This window comes from Emydura macquarii, unplaced genomic scaffold (assembly GCF_026122565.2).
Source record: "Emydura macquarii macquarii isolate MOO-44397 ecotype Brisbane River unplaced genomic scaffold, CSIRO-AGI_Emac_v2 contig_2664, whole genome shotgun sequence".
NCBI classification, from domain to species: Eukaryota; Metazoa; Chordata; order Testudines; family Chelidae; genus Emydura; species Emydura macquarii.
In genome coordinates this window covers 7,531-23,982 of record NW_027132801.1, presented here as the reverse complement: position 1 = coordinate 23,982, position 16,452 = coordinate 7,531, and the positions used below count along the sequence as shown (strand labels likewise).

The following is a 16,452-nucleotide window of genomic DNA, read 5'->3' as shown; positions in this document are numbered from 1 at the left end:
GACAGCTCTTTGGTTTCTTCAGTCTGTGTCTGTCATGGGTTGAGTCTAGGAATAATAAAACAAACTGAATTGGTAGAACAGAGTTAAGAGTTAAAGACTTGTGAATTAATTCCATAAATAATTGGAAGCTCCTCTTCTCCTGATCACAGCCTGAAATTTTAAGACTAAATTTTAAGACTAGAGTTCAGAGGAAAGTGGCAGGTGTCTCAATTTGAGAAAAGAACATTGGTACCCATGCAGACTACCCTGTGCGCTATCAGAGCAATGACTACAGTAACAATGGTCCAGTTCTCCGGTAGCCACGTACTGATATGGCAGAGCACAGCATTTCTTTATCTACTATTGTATCCTATCTAGTGACACAGAGGAGATTGACAATGATGCTTCAATGCTGTATTTCACTTCTGACAATGGCAGAAACATGTGATGTCTCAGGAGTCGAAATCAATAAATACAGCAGCTGAAACCTTGCACTGACATTTCCAGTGCAGTCTAGGGTCCTTAGGCACCGACTTATTAAATGTAAATAATCCAAGCATGTATCCTGGTGTAGTCCTGGTGTAGTCAGCATTTCAGTGTCCTGTAGGAAAAGGAACAATTTCCACGTCCCACCACAGATGCATTTATTTAATCAATTGTGAAGTGGAGTAAATTCTTCCTTAGTTCATGGGGTGGTGATGGTGACATGCTGAGGGACTGGCAGTGCCTTTTCTCTTTCTCGACATTCGCTTTGTAGCAGTAATACAATACAGCTCTTTGGAATATGGATCTTGGGAAGGAGCATAAACAGGCTGACATTCAATCCTTACCAGGGAGTGTCATTCCTCTCTCCATAACGACTGTGGGATGATAATACAGGAAGAAGACACGAGGTGGTAAAAGATGCTGTCCCTGAACTCGGAGTTTAGAAAGAACGTGGCACATGTGATCTGGGCTAGTAAGACTCTATCTACACTCAGCACCCGATTGGGACACACTGAGCCAGACCCTCAGCTGGTATATATCAAGATAGCTCCCTTTGTGTGTCGGCGGGCAGATCCCCAACTGAGAACCTATCACAAGAGCTGTATGTCAATCTCCATCTCTGTTAAATGGTGATATGGACGCCGACTGGCGCTGCAGGAAGTTGAGACTGTACAGACCACGTCTACACTGGCAGCTTAGGTCAATTTAAAGTCCCTTAATTCGAATTAATACTCCCGTGTCTACACTGGCTCTACTGTTAATTCGAATTAAGGTGCCTGTAAAATCAAATTAATAGGACCACCTCTGCAAGTGGTGTAGCGCCTAATTTGAATTTGTTCATTCGAATTAGTATCAGTGTAGACGCAATAGGACTTAATTTGAATTAATTGACCTCCGGAAGCTATCCCATAATGCCCCATTTTAAAGTCCCATCCCCTCAAGCAGCCCCGGGAAGATTTGAATCCTCTTTCTCTGTGCTTTCTGCCAGCGTGGAGGGAGCTTTCCCACTGTTCTCTGCATGACTACTGCAAATCCCAAACGTGCTCCAGCATGGAGTCGAGCAGAGGTCTTAGACCTCATCGGACTGTGGGGCAAAGAGTCAGTTCTGGCTCAACTCAGAGCCAGCAAAAGGAATCTGGACATTTATGGGAAGATATCCCAGGGCATGCTGGAGAAGGGACACAAGAGGAACGCTGAGCAGTGCAGAGTCAAGATCAAGGAGCTTCGCCAGATGTATCATAAAGCCAGGGAAGCTAACAGAAACTCAGGACTTACTCTTGACCCCAGAGCAGTCCACCAGCACACAGGACAGCACATCTGTCCTGGGGAAGGCACATCTGGTGAGTTTTCTTGTCCATGTACATTGGGTGTGGGGGGGAATGAAGGGGATGTCAGGCGTTTACGTGACTGTACTGGGTGGTTACCCAGGGATCAGGTTCTTTATGCAATGAGAAAAGCTGTTTTTATCATCAGTTGATATCACATTGAAAATGTAATGTATGTAATGGGCTGTCACTTGAAAATGTTTTCAGTGGACGGCTGACTATTTCTTCAATCCACGTTAGCATTATTTTCTGCACTGAAGGTAGCTAGCATCATGGCTTCATATGTTTTAAGCATAGCTTCACCACCCCCCACTGAATCCCTGTCTGCGTGGGTTTGTGATGCAAACAGAGATCCTCCATCCTGGTGGAGGGGAGCAGAAAGCTGTGGCAGCCACGCTGACAGCTGGTCAGCAAGCTAACACACTGACCTCCTGGAGACAAACTCAGGGGCCTTACTTACAAGTCCATTGCCCAGCGGATAGTCCAGAATTAGCAAAACAACAGATTAGCAAAGTCAGAGTTTATTCTTTACGTAAAGAAGGTGGTCCCTTCAGATGTAATGGATCATTAACATAAAAACCTAACAGCTTTTTATAGGCTCATACAAACAAGTCTTTATACGTCACAGTTTCCATGGTCATACATACCAAAAAAAATATTATCTAGGAATTTTCTAGCTGAGTATTTGCAACTTTCCTTATCTAAGTTACAAGGTCTTTCTCTGCATTCCATCCCTGCTGGCGTTTAGGCCTCTTAACTATTTTATAACTTCAAGACATTCTAAGATTGAATAACTGCTAAAAAGACATTTTCCATCTCAAGCTTTTTACAGCCATTTCTAAAATCAGTTCTCAGCAGAAACAGAGACCTCATCTTCTTTTACCTTTACACTGTTCACCATGGCGTATCTAGAGAAAAGGAAATAAACAATTTAAAAAATCAGGACTGTAATTTATTTTCCATTTCCTTTCTTTTTTTCCCCTCCTGTCCTTCAAATTTCTTGTCTGTTTAGATTTGAACCTCCTCAGCTCACTGACTATGTGTTTGTACAGCGTCTAGCACCATAGCAATGTTGCTATAACCACAAAAAAAAAGTCATAAAATACTACTACTATATAATTAATAAATTATAGCATAAAAATGAGGTGGGGTTTTCCTTCTTCAATTCATGTGATTTTGGAAAATCTCAATCTTAATTTTACCCCATGTAATTTGTATCAAAGCAGTCATTCTGTGTGATACTGTTTACTTGCGAGACTTACTGGTGTGGAAAATAATTCAGCAGGACTGAAAAAAAAAGACAAAGAATTGTTTTTATAAGAAGAATATGGTCCACGATTTTAGCAGCTAGGACAAAAATTTATAAGGGAAAAAATCCTTATATTTTTTGGGGCAGAAGCAAATTTTAACAACCAGGAGTTATGAAGAAAACTGTCATTTTTGGTTAATTAATCCATAATTTTCCATTACAGAGATTCTATAATTTCTTCTAGCCACAGTCCAAGCCAGGACAACAGATTTGATGGACTGAGAATGTGAAGGGCTTAACAGTGAAAAGGACATTCACAGCTAGCTCAAAAGTTGCTCCAAGCTCAGGTTAGCTAAAGCCCTTCTAGCTTTAAGGGTTGTTTATAATGTGAAGAAAAGAGTGTAAGCCAGCATTGTTTCCTAAAACATGAAGGCTGACATCATCATCCACATTTCCCCTGATGAGGCTCTCTTTCTAGACTAGGGAAAGTTTCCAGTTCACAGGGCCTGATTCTCATGATTTGATATAACTCTGAATATGCTGGCCTGGTCTACATAGAATCATAGAATAAACAATCCAGGAAGGGACCTCAGGAGGTCATCTGCAGTCAATTTCCTGCTCAAAGCAGGACTAACCTCACTAGGGGCCAGGGCTTTGTCAAGACCTCAGCTCACAAACAGGGAAAGATGGAGATTCCACCACCTGGCCCTAGGTAACCCATTCCAGTGCTTCACCACCCTCCTGAGTGAAAAAGCAGCAATGTCCAACTTCAGAAAAGCGGACCCTGACTTGGGACTGTTGCTCCTTGTTCTGTCATCTGCCACCACCGAGAACAGCCCAAGAGAGCCTGGAACCCCCTTTTAGGTAGTTAAAGGGCTATCAAGAGCAAACCATTCTTCTCTTTTGCAGAAAGAAACAAGCCCAGTTCCCTCAGTCTCTCCTCAACAAGTCCTGTGGCGAACTCCAACGCCCTAATCATTTTGGAAGCCCTCCGCTGGACTTTCTCCAACTTGTCCACATCCTTTTTGTAGTGGGGGGCCCAAAACTGGACACAATATTCTAAATGCGGCCTGACAGAGTTAAGTCAGCACAAGACAGCTAATAGCAACATAATGAGGGAAGTGTCTACACTTAAATTTGGTTCTTCCTAATGTAACTGGCCCACTACGCCAATTAATAACTCCACCTTCATGAGCAGCGTAGAGTGAAGATCAATGTTGTTTGGTCGATGCAGTGTCAGTGTAGACACGGTGTTGCTGACATTCACTGTTACTGGCTTTGAGGAGCCATCCCCCAATTCGCCATTGGTACAAGCGCTTCTGGCGATAACGCACGGAGCAAAGTGTAGATGTGCACAGGCAAGGTAATTTCAGCGGCAGCTAGGCAATTAGGGCAACTTAATTTTGTAGCAAAAACAACAAGAGTCCTGTAGCACTTTAAAGACTAACAAATTTAATTTCTGCAGGCATAAGCTTTTGTAGGATGTAACCCACTTCATCAGATGTAAGGAATGGAAATCACATAGGAGGTATATATATACATATCCAACTGTAAGGAATAACAATGGGGAATGTGGATGAAAGCAAAGTCTATTCAATTAGAGTAGTTGAGGCCTATTCACAACCATTGATTAGAAGGTGAAAATGTGTGAACAGTGACAATTACTTTTTGTACTGAGAGAACCATTCCAAGTCCCAGTTCAGACCCAGTTTCATTGTGTCAAGTTTGCAGATGATTTCGAGCTCTGCTGAAGTCTGTTTTTGAAGGGTTTTTTTTGAAGAATGGCACCTTTCAAGTCAGCTACAGAGTGTCCTGGGAGATTGAAGTGTCTCCGACTGGTTTATGGATGTTACCATTTTTTATGTCTGATTTGTGTTCATTTATTCTTTTGCATAGTGACAGTCTGGTTTGGCCAATGTACATGGCAGAGGGGCATTGCTGGCACATGGTAGCACATATTACATTAGTAGATGTACAGGTGAATGAGCTCCTGATGGTGTGATTGATGTGGTTAGGACCAGTGATGTTGTCACTAGAGTCGATGAGTGGGCAGAGCTAGCAACAGGGTTTGTTGCAGGGGTAGGTTCCTGGGTTAGTGTTCTTGCTGTGTGGTGTACAGTTGCTGGTGAGTATTTGCTTCAGGTTGGGGGAGTGTGTAAGCAAGGAGCTTCTGAGCCATGCAGGGCTCCAGGGAGTGAGTCCCACTAGCCCTTAGCAAACAGATGTGGATAAATTGCCTTCCTGCAGCATCGCTCCTTTAATGTCAGTGCAGCTCACAGCCAGCTACACACAGCTCATCTGTGGAGAGTGGCAGATCTGAGTCTGGTTCTGCCAGGACAGTCCTAGAATGAGGGGAAAGGATTCTCAGATACCTGTGCCTTCAGTTTCTAGATTCTGGTATAGAGATAGATATTGATCAAAGAATCCTGGTGTTGGATGACTGGATGCATCACCTGTTGGGGAAAAATCCACAAAGACAGTACAGTAAGTTCACTATTTCAATTAAATATGTTGGGAGTTCAAAATTAAGATGATAAATATGAATTGCTATATGAACTCATTAAGACTTTTACACTCAGTTTAATCAGATACCTACTGCTGATTAGAATTTCTCCACCTTTCAGGAAAATTTTGTCTTTTCATTGAGAACCCAAAATCATTTCCTTGTTCCTTTAAGTTATAGCAACTGAAAACTTTCTGCAGAATTTTTTTTTTTAAATCATGAAACCAAAACCATTTTGGTTTTCAGTTTTTAAGATTCTTTACAAAACAATCCCAAAATGTTGGAGAAGAGCAGACAGATTCTGAGATTTGTTGTTTAGCTGAAAACCTAATCCCCATTAAGAACAATGCAGCAAAAATTTCCACCCAGCCTTAAACTTTAAATAAAATTGGGGAACGTTAAGATTTTTTGATTTCAAACCCATTTATTCTATTGCATCTGTGTGATTTCTCTTTCAAAATGATAGTTGCCAGGAGCTAACAACTGAATAACTAGTAAAATTGATAGAGCACACAGCATATTTTATACAGAAAAGCCCCTTTAAACACTGGGTTCTAGATGAACCAAGCAGCAAACACCTGTCTAGCCTGACCCCTTTCAAGGACAAATAGGAGCTCATAGGGAAGAGAATTACCTCTTGGCTGAGTTCCACACTGTTGCTGGCTGAGCATAAATGAGTGTGCAGAAAGTACACATAATGAGACATGGGGTGTTGTTTCCAAAAGTATTTAAGCACCTAGTGAGGTTGTCAGAAGTACGTAGGAGCGTAAACTTCATTGATTTCAAGGGTAGTTCAATGCATAGATGGTTCTGAAAATCCCACTAGGGGCCACAATACATTTTAAATTATGGACCAGGACCCCTCACAAAAGATCTTGAAGGCGTAGTTGATAAGGCAGAGAAAGGAGGGAGGGGAACAGTCACCAAGAGGGGAAATGACTGGCCCAAGGTAATATAGGAGGTCGTTGGCAGGAACAAGAAGAGAGCCCAAGTGTCCTGGCAACCACTGCACCACACAGCAGAGTAAACAATGCAACAGAGCGGTAATGAGGGATAAGACTGGCCCATTGTTACATGCAGGCAGAAGTGCAGCTGGGATTTGGTGCCGTAAATCAGTTGGGAAGCAGACAGCAGGCTGTCTAGGCACAGAGCTGGTGGGAGAAAAGCTGCCACTTACCATGCTGGAGGAGTGCACATCATGTTGCCCTGCAGTGTGGGAATCAGGCTGTGCTGGTGTTTTAGTCTATCAGCTTCATGGCCAAGGTGTGAGGTTGGTGATGGTCACCACGGAAGGCCCTGCTTTGCGAGGATTGTTGGATTTGGATTTTCCTTTGTTCCATTCTTCACTCTGCATTTGAACAAGCCACTCCTTAAGACACAGCCTCAGATGAGGTCAAGTAACAAAGCTCCATTGATTTTAAAGGAGCCGATCCAATGTACACCAGTGTGATAACACGCTGGATTGATTGTCAACGTGAGGAGCACTGACAACACCTAATCATTGTAAACGACGAGTGCTCTGCACCTTTGACAGTCATACAATCAGATCTCAGGGAAAGGGGAATCCAGGTCATTCCCTTTGTAGCTCTAATCCTAACCATTGCCCGTCTCATTCCCTCCACAGCCATCACACAATGGACTGAGGAAAAAAATGTCCAACCAAACAACCGTGACCGAATTCCTTCTCCTGGGATTCTCCGACCTTCGGGAGCTTCAGATTTTACACTTTGTGGTGTTTCTAGTGCTTTACCTGGCATCCTTGGTGGGGAACCTTCTCATCGTCACAGCCATAGCCCTCGACCGTCATCTTCACACCCCCATGTACTTCTTCTTGATGAATCTGTCGATCCTAGACCTTGGCTCCATCTCGGTCACCATCCCCAAATCCATGGTCAATTCCCTCATGAACACCAGGTCCATTTCTTATTCTGGATGTGTCGCCCAAGTCTTTTTTTTCTCATTCTTTGCTTCAGCAAGTTTTGCCTTATTGACCACCATGGCGTATGACCGATACGTCGCCATCTGCCAACCACTGCACTACGAGATGGTGATGAACAGGGGAACTTGTGTCCAAATGGCCGCCAGTGCCTGGATCAGTGGAATTATCTACTCCGCGCTGCACACCAGGAACACTTTCACAATCTCCTTTTGTGGGGGCAACACGGTGGATCAGTTCTTCTGTGAAATCCCCCAGCTCCTCAAACTGGCCTGCTCTGACTCTTACCTCAGTGAAGTTGGAGTTATTGTGTTTAGTGTGTGCTTAGTCTTAAGCTGCTTTGTTTTCATAACTATGTCGTATGTTCAGATCTTCAGAGCAGTGCTGAGGATCCCCTCTGAGCTGGGCCGGCACAAAGCCTTCTCCACCTGCCTCCCTCACCTCACTGTGGTCTCCTTGTTCCTTTGCACTGGTATCTTTGCCCACCTGAAGCCCACCTCCAGGTCAGCCTCATATCTAAATCTCTTAGTGGCTGTTCTCTATTCCGTGTTGCCACCGATGATGAATCCCATCATCTACAGCATGAGGAACAAGGAGCTCAACGGTGCATTGAGTAAATGGATGTGCTGGAGGTTATTCAGCAAGAATAAAATTTCCATACATCTCCTTCAGTAGCAATTTCATTCAGTGTTTCTTTATGTTTTATGTTTCATGTGCCAGCAATGCCCCTCTGCCATGTACATTGGCCAAACTGGACTGTCACTACGCAAAAGGATAAATGGACACAAACCAGATATAAAAAATAATAACAACCATAAACCAGCCGGAGAACACTTCAATCTCCCAGGACATTCTGTCTCTGACCTGAAAGTTGCTATTCTCTCACAAAAAAACTTCAAAAACAGACTTCAAAGAGAAACTGCTGAGCTCGAAATCATCTGCAAACTTGACACAATCAAACTGGGTCTGAATCGGGACTTGGAATGGTTATCTCATTACAAGAAGTAATTTGCTCTGATCACCCATTCTCACCTCCTACTCAATGGTTGTCATTAGGCCTCAAGTACCCTCCTTTCATCCACCTACCCCACTGTTGTCACTGCCCATAGATATGCATATTTTGTCTCCTATAAGTTGCGTATATTTGTTGTATGATTTCTATCACTTGCATCTGAAGAAGTGGGTTGCAGCGCACGAAAGCTTATGCCTGCTGAAATTAAATTTGTTAGTCTGTAAAGTTCTACAGAACTCTTGCTGTTTTTGTTCTATAAATATAATCATCTGATGACATTATTGCCTCCGTGAGATCATACTGTGGAACCTGTTTATGAAGAATTGTGTTTTTAACATTAATAAAAATCCAGGAAAAAAATACTCAAGAAAAAAAAGTAATTACTATAGGTTTATGTTAATGCAATTAAAACTGGAATCTATCTATCTATCTATCTATCTACCTATCTATCTATCTATCTATTGTGTACTGCTACCCATCACCATGTATCTGATCACTTTGCTCATTCTAACCAGAAAAAAATACTTTGTGTGGTCTGGGGCTCTTCCTAATTTTAAGGATAAAAACTCTGACAGAGATATGAACATATTTGTTCTTTCTGTTTTTTGTTCGTTAGTCACAGTTTTAGTTTATCTTTCCTTAGCTGTTTGTTAGCTTTCTTTGCATCTGTGTTCCAGGTGGGTTTGGAAGGGGGAAAGCCTGGAGAGATGGTGAATGTTTGGTTAGACAAAATTTTCAATATTTGACTTCTCTTGAGAGTGCCCATATGTCTTCTCTTTAATGGGGTTTTCTGAGAGAGCTGTAGGTTTTCTCCCCACAATGATAAAAGAGGTTTCTTCATGGCCAAGTTCCTCTTGAAATAATTATACTGTTGGGATATCATTGTGTTATTGATGATGTGTTGAGGGATAAAGAAACTCAGGTGGTGTCTATTTATTATTTTAACCCTCAATGGATATGTCAAAGCCGTATGCAGTGTATCTCTGTCAGTCCCAGGATATTAGAGTGACAAGGTGGGTGAGGTAATATCTTTTATTGCACCAACTTCTGCTGATGAGAGAGATTAGCTTTCAAGCTACACAGAATTCTTCTTTCCCGGAGCATACCAGCTCTGTGTGGTTCAAAAGCTCATCTCTCTCATCTTGAGAAACTGGTCCAATAAAAGATTTTACTTCACCCACATTCTCTATGTAAAAGCTGTGTCAATCTGGCTATTGTGGTAAGACTGCTTTGAAGAGAAACTTTCCCCAGTGTTTTCTAAAGAAACTCTAACTCATAGAATCATGGAATAATAGAAGATGAGGGTTGGAAGGGACCTCAGGAGGTCATCTAGACCAATCCCCTGCTCAAAGCAGGACCAATCCCAACTAAATCATCCCAGCCAGGGCTTTGTCAAGTCGGGCCTTAAAAACCTCAAAGGATGGAGACTCCACCACTCATAGTAATGAGACCAAATTTTGATTCCACGGAAGTCACTGGGTTTTAGCCCCTCACTTCAAAGTGATTAGGATTTGGCCAATAGCCTATATACACAAATCATCCAGATTTGGCTGAGAGCTCCCTGGAGAAAGTGAGTGCGATGGAGATGTAAGGGTCTGATTTCCCAACTCATCTAGATCACCACCAACATAGACTAGACCCTCTGCAATCATCAGTTTAATACTGATGAGGTTCTGGCCCGAAGTCTCTGCACTCAGTAAAGACCTAAACACTGGTGTAAGTTACTTGACTGGGGTCATTATGTTCTAGCCTGGGTATAGGTGGAAAAGTGCCATCACACGCTCTGATCTGTTATTCCATACACCATCGTGAGTCAATCTACTCACTTCCAAGCTGAGAAAGGGTCTTAGACTTTGGTCTGTTAGTAGTATTAGGATACCATCTTTGTGCATGGTTGTGTACATTACATATATGACAGAGAAAACACGTGATTAGATTGAGACATGGAGAGATAGGACCATTCCTTGTCCTAACACACATCCTCATAATGATAAATTTCTATTTGATTGTAGATTATGTTAGGTAGGTAGCTAGATAACAATTATTCTATGCAAATTATTGTGCTTCTTTTCCTGTTAATGATTCTGTACATTCAGATCATGATTTTCTTATAAGTACTCCTTATTAAATATGATTTAACAAGGGTTTTTTATGACTATATCTTACTCCATCGCTCATTTACAAAGAGCTCAACATAAATACTTGGTGTTTGAACTTTGAGCTGTTTGCACTGGATACATTTTAAATATGCTCTGGTTTGCTTCTCTAAATAAATGGAAGTATCACACTCAGGTTCCTGAAAAATCAAGGGGCCAATTCTCAACTGCTTTAATTTGTCCGAGCTCTATTGGTGTCAATAGATCTCTGAGAATTTACACGTAATTTGGACGATGTGGTCCAAACACCTGTGATTATGAATTTAACACTCACTTTGAGTATTCTGTGCAAAAGCCCTGATCCCACAAGCCACTTCAGCCCATTCTTCACTTTAAACATCTGATTGGCCGCATTCAAGGTTTAAAGATGAACTCATGCTGAAATCCCAGCTGGTTATGGTTTAGGGTTATGGATACGGCTTAAGGCTAACACCAAACTGGTATCAGAAACTGACACGGTCCCTATTTCTCTCCTTTCCCAGTCAAATAAAACTACAATTGGTGCACTGGAATTACTCTCTCCTTCTGTGGTCTGAATTCTTTACCTAAAATAACAAGCTTATCGCAAAGCCAGAATCTCTGGGCCTTCTTCTGCAGACTCACAAACCTGTTATGTCCCTTCATCCCCAACCTCCTGGAGGTTCCGCTCACCAACGTCATCCCCAAATGTTGACCAACATGGCGAGCAATCGGGAGACCAGTTCCTTCCTAGTTTCCACACCCAACCCTACTTCTGTTTCCTGGTGGGCTTCATGGACTTCTTCCACCTCCTTGTCATGTCCTTCAACTGCTAAGTGATCACCTGAGACCAGCTGTCATATGCCTGTGGCTGTTGGTTGTCACATAGTGAGGACCACCTTTTGCAAAAGCACATCAGTGACTCTGCCCTGGTCTACACTTACTTGGAAATTCGGTGGCAGTAGACAGGACCATGTATTTCAATGGGTTTTAAGCATCTGGGTGCTTTTGATAATCCCCCTTACACACCTAAATACCTATAAAATCTGAGCATTTTATATTTATATGTGCCAAAGTCACATTTGAAAATGAGATTTAGGTACCTAAATCACTTGGGAAGTTAATAATTTTACCCAATAGCAGTAAACAGGGGAGAATATGTGTGTGATGTGTGTGTGTGTTTATATGAGAGCAAAAGAGAGAGAATGTATAACCAGACAACGAATAGCCAGATCTACCCAAGAAAAACTTTCCCGAGATTGCAATACAAACAAACTCTCCCAGTGTATATTGTGAGATAGCGAAGGCGGAGGGCAGCAGGAGAGTGGTGGATGGGAGATATGTGAGTCCCAGAATGCTCAGGGCCTTGTTTCCTACAGCCTAACTGAGCCATTAGGGCGCAATTAGGAGCAGCTGAGGCTGATTAAGGACTAGCCAGGTGCTCCATAAAAGCCCTCTGCTCCAAACAGTCAGTGCACGAGCTGGAGGAAGTAGGAGTGCCGTGCTGAGCAGAGCTGACCAGAGCAGTGTGAAGCTGTATAGAGGACTGGAGAGCAGAGTCTTGTCGTGGAATGGCCAGGAGGAAGGTACCGGCTCAAGAAGCCAGAAGGACTGAAGGAGGGGGAAAAGTAGCCCAGGGGAAGAGCGTGCAGTCTGGAAAACAGTACCAGCAGCACATAGCTGCTCCTTATAGGGCTCCTGGGCTGGGACCCAGAGGAGCGGGTGGGCCCGGGTCCCTACGCCCTCCCCTGAGAAGACGGGGTGACGGGCAGCTTCCCGGCCCACAACAAGCCGGAGAACGTGAGACCCACTAGGGGGAAGCTGGCCATCAAGCACAATATGTACCAGTAGTTCTGCTGGTATAGCTTATACAGGTTCTCTGAGATAAACAAGCCACATCACAGAAGCACTTTTAAGCTACTTCCACCATAATTCCACTAAGGGTTTTACCGGTATTGAAATGTTGCAAAAAAAAATCACAGTTCCTAACTGACAAGGTTCTGCTGGCGAAAGTTTCTAGCGTGGGTCTCACTTACGTTTTTTGTTTTTTTTTTGAGATTACATTGTAAATAGTGAGTTTTACAGGCCTGTGTGCGTCCTTCGGTACCTACCTACTGTTGGAAAAATATCCAAATGAGGTTCATTTGCCCTGCACCAGGAAAAGAGATCCACGCAGGTAGTTGGGCAGTCTCCAAGTTTTATTTCTGCAGAGGTCGGACACTTCCCAACAAGTGGTCAGTGTGAGACCCCGAAGGCATGCTCTCTTGCATATTTATACAAACACAAACAAAGAAATTATATATGCATAAATTCTTAATGCTTATTGGTACACTCAAATTATTATTGTTATTACTGTTAACATTACACTTTATACTTCTTCTAACTATAAACATATGCATAACATAAAAATAAGGGCAAAAGGTTTCAACTTATCTATCAACATTGTCTAGACTATGTCTCAAGACTGCAAAAAACAAAAACTAAATTATAACTGACTCCTCGTTTCTTCTGTTAATCTTTCTCTCTGACCTTGGCAGGGATAAGCACCATAAACATATTGAAAAGGAGCGGGAGGGTGATTTCAACAGAAAGCAGAACACTAAAAACAACAAAATGGAGTAACTGTGCTCAAGCAAACAATTATTTTCTTTCACTACCTGATGCAAATGTCCAATATGATGTGTTTCTTACTGAAAAACAGTGTGTGTGTTTTGTGTGATTGTCAGCCCTTGTTCCGGAGAGGGAGTGTGTTTCTGAGTGTGCATTACTGTGTATGTTTGTGAATACACAACATTGTATGTTTATTAGTGAAAAGTATTGTGTATCTGCATGTGTGTTGTGAATATGCATTATTGTGTGTGTGTTTCTATTGTGTGTGCATGTATCCATGTGTATGTGTATTTATGGGCAAAGAACGTGGATGTATAACTGTGTCATTGGCCAGATCCTGAAAATGAAGATACCTCAACTGGAATCAAAGGCTCATATTCCCAGTGGGAAAAAAATATCCCAAACTAAATCAACTCAGTGTAACTGGATGAGGATGCGGCCCTTAGTTTTTAGTCTTTGTCTCTGGTACCTCCTAGTGACCAACTTCCAGCAGCCATAGCAGCCTGGGTGTGGGTTCCTCTAGTGGCTGCATCCCAAGAGCTGCTGATGCCATGCAGGGGAAAAAAACCCAACAGCTCTGCACTCCCCCAAAGGTGATGATGTGGGGTTAATGCAGGAACAGGCTACTCCAGGCCTGCTGAGAGTCTGGTGCCGTTAACAATGTGTCGGTGTTAAAAATCCCTGTTTTATTCTGCAAACACCTGGGGACACGCTTTGGGCCTCTGTCCTGCCTTGTTTCTTTCCAGGGATTCTGCCATCCTGTGAGATCCAGGGCAGGTGCTGTTCCCCCTCTGGGGTTTAGGGTCTGCTAGGGCAGGTTGTCAGAACAGTTTGCTCCAGAGCTGAGATCAGAGCTGGGCTCACAACCCTGGAGACTGGATTCAGCTATTTAGCCCCCGAGCAGGGGCATCCTGGGCTGTGACCTTGTCTGAAGCCTGCATAAGCCAGGATCAGCACTACAGCTGGGAGGGGTTTTCTGCCTCTGGTCCCATTCAGCCACTCACCCAGAGCAGGCAGAGGAGAGTTAGCTTTAAACTAGTTTCGACGGGGGACGGGGACCTAAGCCCGAAGGTAAGTGGGGAAGAGGGACACCACGAGGAAGCAGAAGGAGGAGGGTGCAGCAGGGGAGGCCTCCCGATTCATAGTGTGAAAGTAGGCCAATCGGCTACTTATCTCAAGTGCCTGTACACAAATGCAAGAAGCCTGGGAAACAAGCAGGAGGAACTGGAAGTCCTGGCACAGTCAAGAAGCTACGACATGATTGGAATAACTGAGACTTGGTGGAATAACTCACACGATTGGAGCACTGTCATGGATGGGTATAAACTGTTCAGGAAGGACAGACAGGGGCAATGGGGTGGAGGAGTTGCACCGTATGTAAGAGAGCACTATGATTGCTCTGAGCTCCAGTATGAAACTGGAGATAAGTCAGTTGAGTGTCTCTGGGTTAAGCTAAGAAACAAGAACAATAAGGGTGATGTCGTGGTGGGTGTCTGTTATAGACCACCAGATCAGGAGGACGAGGTAGATGAGGCTTTCTTTACTCAACTAGGGAAAGTTTCCAGTTCACAGGACCTGATTCTCATGGGGGACTTCAATCACCCTGACATCTGCTGGAAGAGCAATACAGCAGAGAAAAAACAATCCAGGAAGTTTGTGGAGAGTGTCACAGACAATTTCCTGGTGAAAGTGCTGGAGTAACCAACTAGGGGCCGTGCTTCTCTTGACCTGCTGCTCACAAACAGGGAAGATTTGGTAGGGGAAGTAGAAGTGGGTGGCAACCTAGGCAGCAGTGACCATGAGATGGTCGACTTCAGGATCCTGACAAAAGGAAGAAAGGAGAACAGCAGGATACAGACCATGGACTTCAGAAAAGGGGACTTTGACTCCCTCAGGGAACTGATGGGCAGGATTCCCTGGGAGGCTAATATGAGGGGGAAAGGAATCCAAGAGAGCTGGCTGTATTTTAAAGAAACCTTATTGAGGGCACAGGAGCAAACCATCCCGATGTGCAAAAAGAATAGCAAATATGGTAGGCGTCCAGCTTGGCTTTACAAAGATGTCCTTGGCGAACTTAAACACAAAAAAAGAATCTTACAAGAAGTGGAAGCTTGGTCAGATGACTAGGGAGGATTATAAAAACACTGCTCGAACATGCAGGAATGAAATCAGGGAGGCCAAAGAGCAATTGGAGTTGCAGCTAGCAAGGGACGTGAAGGGGAACAAGAAGGGTTTCTACAGGCATGTTGCCAACAAGAGGAAGATTCGGGAAAGTGTGGGCCCCTTAGAGAATGAGGGAGGCAACCTAGTGACAGAGGATGTGGAGAAAGCTGAGGTACTCAATGCCTTTTTTGCCTCTGTCTTCACAGACAAGATCAGCTCCCAGACTACTGTACTGGGTAGCACAGAATGGGAAGGAGGCGAACATCCCGCAGTGCTGAAGGAACAGGTCCAAGACTATTTAGAAAGATTGGACATACACAAGTCCATGGGGCCGGATGCAATGCACCCGAGGGTGCTGAGGGAGTTGGCTGAGGTGATTTCAGAGCCATTGGCTATTATCTTTGAATGCTCGTGGCAACAGGGGGAGGTCCCTGAGGACTGGAAAAAAGCAAATCTAGTGCCCATCTTCCAAAAAGGGAGGAAAGAGGATCCAGGGAACTACAGACCGGTCAGCCTCACTTCAATCCCTGGAAAAATCATGGAGCAGGTCCTTAAGAAATCCATTTTAAGGCACTTGGAAGAGAGGAAGGTGATCAGGAACAGTCAACACGGATTCACAAAGGGAAAGTCATGCCTGACCAACCTGATTGCTTTCTATGATGAGGTGACTGGCTCTGTGGATGTAGGGAAGGCGGTGGATGTGATATACCTTGACTTTAGCAAAGCTTTTGTTATGGTCTCTCACAGTATTCTTATTAGCAAGTTAAAGAAGTATGGGCTGGATGAATGGACTATAAAATAGATAGAGAACTGGCTAGAGCATAGGGCTCAACGAGTAGTGATCAATGACTCCATGTTTAGATGTCAATCGGTCACAAGCGGAGTTCCCCAGGGGTCGGTCCTGGGGCCGGTTTTGTTCAACATCTTTATTAATGATCTGGAGGATGGGGTAGATTGCACCCTCAGCAAGTTTGCGGATGACACTAAGCTGGGGGGAGTGATAGATACCCTGCAAGGTAGGGATAGGATACAGGGTGACCTAAACAAACTGGAGGATTGGGCCAAAAGAAATCTA

General features: G+C 43.6%; 1 protein-coding gene across 1 annotated transcript; it reads left to right on the top strand.

Moving 5' to 3' along the window:
- Positions 1-7,193: 7,193 nt before the first annotated feature.
- Positions 7,194-8,153, top strand: LOC137164050 (olfactory receptor 14I1-like). Its single transcript, XM_067564649.1, has one exon. The coding sequence runs from the start codon at positions 7,194-7,196 to the stop codon at positions 8,151-8,153; it is 960 nt and encodes a 319-aa protein (XP_067420750.1).
- Positions 8,154-16,452: the final 8,299 nt, after the last annotated feature.